An 11609-nucleotide genomic window follows, 5' to 3' on the forward strand; every position below is an offset into this window, starting at 1 on the left:
AGACTGAGATAGGCGGCCAGTGCCAAGGCTGGGTAGAGGGAGCAGGGGGACAAAGAAATTGGCATGTCTGTAATTCCACTTTTGATGTGCATCAATGTTTATTTATATTTGCACTCAAATAATAACAGAGCAACAGTCATACATTAGTAAAAATTTAAGTAAAGAAGCATACATACAGAGTATCTGCATTTCTATAAACTCACTACAAATGTCCTGAAATAAACAGTAACATTACTGGAAGTCACTAAACCTTAAATTCTCAGCAGCCCTTTGTTGACTTAATTTTTTTTAATGCCTCATTTAATTTTATTAGTAGCACGTTAAATATAAATATTTGTGGTGGGTTGAATCATAATCTCGAATTTTGAATCCCAAACAGTATGTTACATCTATCCCTTGAATCCAAATCTAGGTGTCAAAGGATAAAAATAAAATAATGTACAAGAAATTAAAAATATTAACTACGGTGTTTAAAAAAATCAACTCTTTTGTTAAATGAATGTATATTACTCCACATATCCACGCCTACATTAGTGTACTTTTGTTATTTTTTTTAATAAGTGAGCACCTTTTATTTTCTATGTTGAGTAAAAATTAAAATGTTTGTATTTGGTAGCGGCTAAGCATTTGATCCTGACGGACGTGTGTGCGTGCACGCTCCTTGCCATCATTGTGTATGTTTTAAGTCTACGTGGGTGTGTGTGAGGCCATCGCATGCCTAGTGAATTTCATCATTAATCATCACTATTAACTTCTCGTTAACTAATCAGCCTGATTTCTCAGGGTTTTCATTATCCCAACATTAAACGTCTACTTCATTCTCTTAACTAGACGCACGTGCGACCATGTTTCGATCGCCTCCAGAAAAATAGTTTCAAAATCCAACTCTTAATTATCTAATTAATCCAATTCTCAGGATTCTATTCTGCCCTAGAATTAAGTATTTTCGTTACGTCTAGAACAAACAGACCAAATGATTGTGTCTGGAACCTCTCCCAAATTAATGGGATCTAGTCCAGATGGAAGTCTGCAACAAATTACAATGGAAGTCAAATTTGAAGATTTAATTAGGAAAGTTGAATCGCTTTGTTTTATGATGGATTACTTAAGAAGTGAAAATGCAGTTCTGAAAACTCTCCTCATTGATTTGCGTTTTGAAACAGCAAAAAGTAAACAAGAAGTTATTCGTATTAAGCGAAACTTAAAATCCAATAATAAAACTGACAAATTTTTCAGGCAAGCTTTAATAAAATCACCCGGTGCCAAAAAGCCCATTCACAAGACACATGTTCGTGTGTGTGAACGTGTCGCATCTCCAGGCATCTCTGAGTTTTTCCCGTGACCCACATTCACCCTAGCAGGAAAAGCGCAATGTCAGAAGTGTCAAAAAATCTACAGGTTAAGGCGGGCTTTTTAACTAATTGTTCATGATTATATTTAAACAAATTATTTAAATTAAATTTGCAAAAACTGTAAACAATATTTGAAAATTAAAAAGTATGCAATGTTTCATCAATGTTTTCTTATGATGTTATCACGTAAAATTATCGTCCGTAAACCGGCTATACAGACAACCCCCTTTTTTTACCCTTTAATATGTTCTACCAAAGTTACACAAGCAAGCTGCGAACATCTGTGAACAACGGAACTGTTCGGGCCGTGAAATGTACTGGTGTGAATCTTGGGCTCCCCCATAACTTAAGCATCTTTATGATAAACAGTCTTCTTGAAAAGTCTCTTACACGTAGAGAAAGTTTCATATATCCCCCAAAGACTAATTAATAACGTACCTAGTTTAATACCTAATACACATACAAAGAGGAATTTTCTGTCTGGAAACAACTATGACTTAAATAATATATTTTTTTTATTTTTTATTTTTAGATAAATAAAATAAACCTATAACTTTCTATATGCTCTAAAAGATACAAAGTATTCTGGATTGAGTTTTTTTTTTTTTTTTTTTACTTTTATTTTATGTTCAAGCCAATGCTGTATTTATGAAAAAAGTTACAGGTGTTCTGCATTTTTAGAGTACTTTCCATGAATGTTGTCTTTTCCTAGTAAATTTTAACTTTATGAGAACTTACAATTAGTGTGAATAATATGTCTTATTGTTTTGATCATTTCACTTGTGTGTACAAATTGTACAAAGTGTTCATTTACAGGCTCGTGCCCAGGAAGCCAAAGAGAGACGTGAGGCTCAGAAGCGAATAAAGGATGATGTAAAAAAAGAAAAGCCAGAAACAGGTGGTGAAGCTGTAAGTTCAAACAAATTATTTTTATGTACTATTAGGTATTGTGCTAAGAGAAAGTACAGATTATATTAGTTTGAACATTGAATTTGTGCTATACTCTACACATTATATTACCATCAGTAGCACATATGGAATGAGCTATTTGTTCACAGTTTAAAAAATGTTAAGACTTCTAAAATAATTACAAAAATTAGTGTCAATTTGAAAAAGTGACTTGGCAGTTAGCAAATCAAGGTTTCTTTGTTGAATTATTTTTAGTCTCCACAATTTGCTGAAATCACTTAAAATGTTTTATTCTAGAATTTGTGTCTGCAGAGAAGTCTTATTTGTGTTTGCACTGTCTCAGGAATTGAAGCCATCACCACCTGACTTAAACACTGTAACAAATATATTCATAATAGTTGACATATGTTATTTTAAGGCTGCAGTTCAGGCATTGTTGCTGTCACTTTTATATATATATATATATATATATATATATATATAAAGATTCTTTAACTATTGTATATTGTAATAGTACCTAATGCAAACTGAGCATCACGTACTGTACATTTACCCAAATGGTTGGTGTGGATTCTTCCCTTACTTAGGCATAAAAATTTGTTGTGTTTTCAGGTATCATGATGAGATTCACTTTGTTAATTATTTTTTCCTGCTTGCCACTACGTTAATGATAGCTGTATTACTACAAACTATTTAATTAACATCAACACTAATTGCAGTATTATTAAATAATGAAAAAAAAATTATGTTCTTGAAACTATAAAATAAGTGGACACAAGATATAAAAAAACATCTGAATCAGCTGCAGTTTTCTTTAACATAATAGATAAACATATGATAAAAGATGTGAAAATGAAATGGAGGAAGAATACCAATCGATAGGGACCCTGAAAAACTGTAAATAGAATTGATCAAAAGCAGTATAGCAAGCATAGTATACCAAAATTCCTCTGTACGCTGTGTACCGCGGGTCATAAGCACTTTAGAATACGTATTTTAAAAAAACTGCTTAGTAATTTTAATTTTTTTATGTGGAGTCATGATCACAGGCTTAATGAACACCAGCAGGTAGTGCATCACATTATAGTGCAGGTTGCTTTCTTTTACATATGCCAGGAGAAATATACACTTTAATTGCCATTATTTATCAATTTAACAAAAATCTTCAAACATGATATACACTAAATGAGCATGAAGTATCCATAAACTACAGATATAAAAGAAGCCCTTCTTAGTTAGATGGTTGCTGGCTATTAATTAGGCCAGTGCGAATATTGGTTTTTTAGTTTGAATACAAATAGCATATTATTTGTGAATAGGAATATCAAATTTAAATAGTAAAAATGATGGAATCCCACTGAAAAAATTCCTTTCACATAATGTAACAGCTTCTGGAAAGTTAAGACTAATGTAAAGAAAAAAGTTGTTAGGTTAAGTCAGCTACAGTAAATATATGGAAGAATATTTGTTAAAATATTTAAATTATGAAATAAAGCATTGTGTTTTAATTTTGCAGCTAACCTAACTTAACCAACCAAACTTTTGTATCAGTTCCCCAGAACTGCTACTCCACATGCTGATCAAGAAATTCAATCCATTTATAAAAAAAATGATTTTTTTTAATGCTGTATTCCAAAATAAAATAAGCTCTTATTTACATATTTAAACCCTAGTTATTCATTCATTAGTTTTTGTTGTTAATGCAGTCAAGTAAATTGTGTTTTGGTTCAGCAATATTATAAACACAATTTCTCTATAAACAGAACACTGCATAGAGAACTCAAATATTGAACAAACTATTGATTGGGTAGCTTTCAGCATCTGGCTGCTTGCATTCACATAGTTTAGAATTGTTAGAATTGTTAATGTTAACATATTTTGAAAACGGCAGACTAATGACGTTACGGATGGATAGAAACCAAACTATAGGTAGAAAAATAATGTATAGAGACACTTTAATTTTTTGGCCAAAATTTATATATATATATATATCTCTGTTTTTCATTTTTAAACATCAGTTTCACCGTATCCTGAGTGTTTGGAGGTGAATACCCAGTATTTTATCAAAATTGAAAAATTAGGATTTTCTCCCAAAAAAAAATTTGAAATAGGCATAGGAATTTGTGTTATCACAAATGCTATAAATTAATGCCTCTCTAAGGATAATATAAAACATTTAAAGGCACAAACAAGCGTTTCATCGAGCATTTGAAACACAAAAAAAAAAATAATTAAAGTTATTTCATTACTGTCGCGAAACTGTAGAGGAAGGAATTGTGTCCACTCTCTAAATGTTTTTGTAATATTGCAGAATGGGTACTTGGCTGTCTTGAATAACATAAGTTAAAAGTTTTAATATCAGCTAATTTTGACACTTTTTGCAAACTAGGCGTTTGGTTTTTATTTTGATGTTATATGATTGAATAAAATTAACCTTAGTTTGTGGTAATTCGCACCTACATAATTATAATGACACAATGTTTCCTTTTAATAGTAAAAGTATAGAAATGTTTGAAATTTTAGACCCTAAATATTTCTTGATGCTGTCTAGTTTTCCTCTGGAAATTTCTTCTCTGCTGTAATTTTTTGAAGCCTGAATACCAACCAAGATTTAGTTTGAATACATTTAAATTTTACTTTATTTAATTGTATCCAAATTATTGATGTTACTGAAATAAATTATCCATGATATAGTGTTGCATGAACTTAAATGGCAAGTAGGAGAAAATATCAGTAATGTGAATCTCATCATGATACCCCAAAGACCAATATGAATTTTCATGCTCTAATCTTGAAAAAAAACCTATTCAGTATTCAGGTAAATGTGCAACAATTAAAGGATGATAATTGTCATTTTATATTTAGGTGATACGATCACTTGAATATTTTATGATGCATATTTTGTTAAATTTTACAATGCTGCTGTACATTTTCAAGTTATGTGTAAAAAACATTTTCCAGGAGAAACGATCAGCTGTTGAAGATAGCGTTGATGATGAAGGTAACTGGAAACGTCGCAAGGTAATGACCTCAAAGAATCTTGATGATAGTGATGTTGTGCTTCCTTCAAAGAAGAGCGACGATGAGGGTGATTCCAAAGCAGATGAAGGGAAAGAAGATGACGGAGATAAAAAGTATGATCCATACGAAGCTGAAGACTCGAACAGTGAGAATCCAGGAAAGGATAAAAATAAAAAGCCTGTAGACACAGATGATCCGATTTGGGAAGAAGTGGATCGTGATTTGGGCAACTTGCTGGATTCTGTAGACGTAGAGCAGGAAGGAGAGGAAGAAGCACCAGCAGTTGACAAGGGCGAGAAGGCTTCTCGTGGAGCAGTCAGAGGTCATGGCGGCAAGGGTAATGTTGCTATAAGGTCGCGGGCTGGCCGCAGGAGGAAATAAAATAATTTTCTATCCTCCATACTTCAGCTTAATATGTGCTTTGTGTATTGTTGTTTAATAGTGTTGCAGCTGTTTAGGGCTGCGATCATGTTTTAACTATGATGAAAACAAGTTGATAGGATATAAGAAAATACCTAGCATAATTTAGTATGTAGAATCTCTCTTATCTGATTTTAGTTGATGTTCCCAGTAATTTTTTGTAACACGTATAAATATTTCTTAATTGGTCGTATGGTTAAGTAAAAAAGTTACAAAAATTTTGTAGAATGGTATTAGCGACCAAAATGGAATTTTACTTAGAAAACGTAAAGTAGAACAATGAGTTATAGATAAAATGCAAATTATTATTTTACATGTGTTCAGCTTTTTGTTTTTAGTTTCAACAGATTAATGTGATTGTGACTGATAATCTACAATACTTTTTTGATGGTATGTTAATAAATTTTTTCTGATTTGTATGTAGTGTGTTATTTTTTCTGCATGTTACCGAGTAATTTTTAACTTTTAAACACTTTGCCTATGCGTTATTATTTTTTGGCATTGTTACTGACCCAGGGTTTTATGAATGCTAATTAATTATTAAGTATGGAATTTAATATTTGTGGATTTATGCATTGTATTTAGAGTACCAGTTACTGTTTTATTTGTTGACCTTCAGTGTATGCATAATATTGCGAAAGTAATGTAATAGTAAGGCCACACTCGAGTCACCAAAGTTAGTCTAACGACAGTAAATTAATTGCTGTGTGTGTTATAACATTTGATTCTATCGTCAAATATTAGTTACACAGTTATGCATATAATTAAATTAGGAATTTTCTAAGAAAAATATATTGGTGGCAATTCAATGTTGTTATGGATAGAGGACTTACAATATTTATTACGTATACAGTCAAACCTCTATCTATCGTTTTTCAGGGGACCAACAAAAAAATTCAGTAGATGCGGACATTCAATAGATGTGGACTTCACTCTAAGAATTTTAAAAAAATATTTCAACCTCAAAATTAGTGTCAGAAATATATCAGTTACTTGTCATTAAAGTTAAATCAGTTGAAAAATAAATAAAAATGGAAGTATTTTACTTAATTTAATTTACACTTGCAAAAAAAAAAAAAACATGCGCACTATAAATCTACATGGAAATTAAAGTCTTTTTCAATATCCTGAAGTCTGAAATAGGTATGTTTACTCATGTCATAAAATGTAAAGCTGTACTGAAGAAGCCGATTTTGCCAATATTTAGTTGAATCGGCATTTCTGCCGACTTCAGATACGCTTGTTAATTTTCGGCCGATATTACTGAAAAACGAGAGAGACTGCCATAACCTAAAAATCCACAATTACCCTTTTCACTTTTCGTAGTAGTACTGCATTCTTTCAGATCGCATTATTTCTTCGCAACATGTGCCAAACGTACATATAAAAATTTAACATCCTATTTTTCAAAAAGTTCTTTAATTTTAATATGTCATAAATAAATACATTACCGTCACGGTAAATATACATCTCGGTTGTTACGGTAACTGTAGTGCAAATGTGGTAGCTATCGTGCTTCTGTGGTAATTATGGTATCGACAAAGAATCTTTAGTTCTTTTTATGGTAATTATCTTAGGATAACAATTGGGTTTGTACTGTAGTTATGGTACATCATCCAATTTATTCGTAAGTTGTTGTTCATTTGTCTTTTCTTCATATTTACGTGCTCCATTACTTGGCTGCAGATTTAAGGTGATTTTTACTACCATATACTATCGTTACTGTTTTTATGACGGTTTCTTACTAAGAAATGTATATTTCTGCAAAATCTTTATGGTTAAACGATCATCTATTATAATTTATAGTGACGGGACCACATATTTTGTACGATCAATGCGGACAAAACGATAATTCGAACATCGGTACAAGCGGACTTTTTTAACCTTAGTTGTATGGCAATTTTGCCGGGACCGTAGAGAGTATACGATAAACACGGACAATCGATATATGCGAGTTCGATAGATATAGAGGTTTGACTGTATATTTAAAATACCTATATTCACATAATACACAACAAATACAAGATTATGTGTGTATGCATATAGCTAGCTTCTTATTTATGATCAATCGCATCATTTCCAGATTCCACTACTGACGATTAGGACAAAAACCGCATGTGCCCTTGTGCCTCTAAGAAAAACAAATTACTGGCCTATGGCTGTCACCCCCTTTTGCAGAAACTTGCAATTCCACTACACTAGAGCCCGGATTTAACAAAGCAGCTATTTTACGAATACATTCTAAGCGTATATTTTGTTTTAATTTTGTTCCTATAAGCATAAAAAAAGACATTACATTTAAAAATGTGGGGCGGTAGCTTCTGCAACGTAAAGTGGGTGCGCACGAAGCTCGTCCGGCTGGCTAGCGTGTGCCGGTGACTGCGGCGTCGACGTATGGCTTGCCTCCCCTTCTCCATACTCAGCGACACAAACTAATTTGTCCCCCCCCCCCCCCCCCCCATTAACATTCAAACATTACATTCCCTCCCCCCTGCATCGTGAACTTCCTTCCGTGAGAACTTGCCCCACCTCCCTCCTTTTTCCAAACTTTGCCTCAAGTCATGACTGTGCAAGTCGGCGTTAGTATTATCTTAATGCATGTCACGCACACTCTCCCCCTCCCTCGTTTATCCTGTGGAGTATCGCCAGTAAACAACTCAAATATAAGTGACGCAATTTGTAGGTAGAGCATGTAGTGTTTCAACTAAGCTTTGAACAGAGCTTTAAAAAAAAAATCTGAAACAGTATAGATGTATGCTGAACTAGGTACGTGTTCCCCTCAATTCTGATAATGTGTGTTCGTAAAGATTTTTAACGGCCAGCTTTAGATTAAGTTATAAAGCTGATACACGGGAAGCGTGTAGAGATGCAGGGCAGGAAATGTTTTCACTTTTATCAACCAGGCCCTGGGCAAGTCTTGTCTAAACATTACCTTCTGCAGAGATGCCAACCTTGTGGAGTGCCTGTCAGAAGTGAGCAACATTTGGCATAATAAAGAGTGAACCGGGGGGGGGGGGGGGGATTTTGTTAAGTAAGTGCAAAATGGTGCTATTTAAACCATTTTCCTGGTGGAAATACCACTATTATTTTAAGGAACCTTTTCTGAAATAGGAGACTGGGGAGGGTTGATACCATATTTGAACAAATAATGTCTGCTAAACACACTAAACAATCAAAACACGGTCTTACATTAAAGGTAACTTGCAATTTAGAGAAAATATTCACTCAAAATACATATAAGAGAAACATTTAAAGAACTTAATATATCTTACCTTAAATTAGATAAATGTGTACGCAAGATCCGAGCTGAATTGTTAACATAAAACCAGTAATACTTATGTATTTGTCTTACAGCATATTTTTTGTTGCTTGTTTGGCGCTCATGAGATCCTTCTTTGAAAAGTGTTTTTGGTAACATAGTTCAGAGCATGATACCATGTTTGTTTTTTCCACCAACAGTGCACTAAGAGTCTTTGTATTCAAGTTGCTTCGGAAGTCTGTATGGTTTTTGCGAACAATGCTGAATATGCGCTCAGTCGCAGCATTGCTGTGGTATAACAAGCACTGTAAGCATAACCTTAGGAAGTTCTTTGTACTTGTTACACCCTGATGCATCCTTTAATTTGGACATTTTTGCCCACGCAATATCCATTCTTTCTGTCTGCAAAATGTCTTTATTTAGGGGATCTCCCTGGTAGAAAGAAAACTCAACTTCCAATCTATCTTTATCACAGCTAGAAAATAGGTTTGGAAATAAGTCAACAAAGAAAAGTTCTGATGAAAATGAAACAGTTCTTCTTGTTGAAATATCCACAACTTCTGCATGTTTCAAAACAGGGTCAGAAATGGGAAACTTGTCGAAAATATACGTGCATGCTGCAGCATAGAAATTTCTCACACATTTATAAAACTTGTTAATGTTGTCAGCAGACAAAGACCCAATTGTACTTGCCTGTTTCATGTACTGCCTTGTTGCAACACCAATCACAAGGTCATCATTAAGTTTTTGAATTTTTCTGTTTCAACATTTATATCTGCAAGACATTTCAAACCACTTTTAGACTGCTTTCCCAAAGAATCAGGTTTGATAAACCTCACTAGTAAATCCATGAGCAAAGAATTTAGTAGTCTAGCAACTTTGTGTATGTATGAAGCTTCTTGCTGTAGCATTACATTGTATTTGATGAAAACTGGTAGTATGTTTTTCAAAAACAAAAGATACAGTTTTGAAGGGCCACTTTCCATCACAGTTTTCACACCAATAAATCTACTGTCATGGTTTCCACTAGCATTGGTATCTTCCCCAACATGAAACATTATCTTCAGTGCTTCCCATTGCTCTAAAACCCTGTTTACCGATTCAGTGAGAGATAACCACCTAGTGCCAACATGTTTCAGTATCTTATGGCTTTTAAGTTCAGGTCCGCACATCTCTTGGCAAACTTTCAAATGCATTTTTCTTTTAAAGCCCTTTTTTTTTAAGATAAAAATATACATCTACCAAGAATGATTCAATGTTGAAAGCCAATTCCAATGTTTTTGTTGCTTTCTTTGATGCCAAATGAAGCAGATGACACAGCCCCGTATTATCATTGCAGGATGCTGCTGCTTCAGAAATGCAAGAACACCCTTATTCTTACCAATCATGGTGTTGGCATTATCACATCCAAATGACACACAATTTTCCCACTTCAATGACATACTTTTCAACTCTTTGTCTAATATCTTAAATATTCCTTCCCCTGTGTTGTCAAAACACTCAACGAGTGAAAGCTGAAGTGTCATAACCTGTTCCTTTACTTCACAATAATATGTAACCACAAAAGGATACAATTTACAATCATTATTGTCATTGCTGCCGTCTGTTGCCAAAGAAAAGGGTGCGTTCTGAATCCTATTTACGATACCTGCAACCGTTTCATCAGACATGCTCTTCACAATTGCGGTGGTTTTTGTTCTCCCACACGAATATTTGTCTGCTATCTTTGAGTCAGGAAACATTGCTTAAACAACAGTTTTGCATGATCAGCTGCTGATAACGGCAAATTGTGTTCAATGAGAAATCATGTGAAATAACACTCGTGTCTTCAGCAGATGTGAAAAAAGATGTAAGTGGTTTACACTGACCTCTAAGGCTACCATTTTCTTCATGTTTTTTGGATGCGACATGACGCCTACAATCATTGCGCCCACCGTGTTTTACAGAAAAATCACACTTGCACGTCTCACAAAACACTTTGTTTGTAAAAGTTTTTGAAGGTTGTAGGCATGGATATTCTTCCGTGTAAGATCTCCGATACTGCTGATTCGGTAACCCGCTAGATTTCTTCGAACTTGAAGGCTCGCATATATTTTCAGTGATAGAACTTTTATGTTTCGACATTTTCTGTCATATCGCAAATAACACGCCAAATGTAGTGTAGCATACACACGGAATCAATTCACACACAACCTAACCGACACACCGGAAATAACAAAGCAAAACCAAACGGCATAGATATATTGAGTCATTACTGGACACTTGAAAATAAAATGTTACGAAATGTGAGTCTAGGGCATTTTGTTTCACAAGTGTGACATAACACATGCATATATCTATGGAACCATGAACACAACATACCGCATATTGCTGCGACGTGATGTAAACAAACCGAAAAACCATAAAATGCATTAAATCCGTAGTTTTAACCTACCATCTGTATTGCCGTAGTTAAGTAACGAAAATCGTAGAAACTACGGAAAATCCGTAGTACTTGGCATCTCTGCCTTCTGTTGCCATTGTCACCACTCCTTCATTGAAGTGGGGAGGAGAAAAATATTGGCAACTACAAAGTAAGCATGAGAAGGGGGGAGGCCCTATGTTTTGTTCATGTGTAGTTTTTGGTTCACGTGTTTCTTTTACATGAG

General features: G+C 34.0%; 1 protein-coding gene across 2 annotated transcripts in view; it reads left to right on the forward strand.

The window, feature by feature from the left end:
• The window catches only part of LOC134534762 (zinc finger protein on ecdysone puffs), a 66954-nt gene extending 60833 nt beyond the window's left edge, over window positions 1–6121 (forward strand). For both annotated transcript variants that reach the window (XM_063373301.1, XM_063373302.1), the window contains exons 13-14: window positions 2169–2261; window positions 5223–6121. In XM_063373301.1, the coding sequence (XP_063229371.1) occupies window positions 2169–2261; window positions 5223–5663 (534 nt within the window). In that variant the 3' untranslated portion in view covers window positions 5664–6121. The remainder of the gene's footprint in view (window positions 1–2168; window positions 2262–5222) is intronic.
• Window positions 6122–11609: the final 5488 nt, after the last annotated feature.

Source organism: Bacillus rossius, chromosome 8 (assembly GCF_032445375.1).
Source record: "Bacillus rossius redtenbacheri isolate Brsri chromosome 8, Brsri_v3, whole genome shotgun sequence".
NCBI lineage: Eukaryota > Metazoa > Arthropoda > Insecta > Phasmatodea > Bacillidae > Bacillus > Bacillus rossius.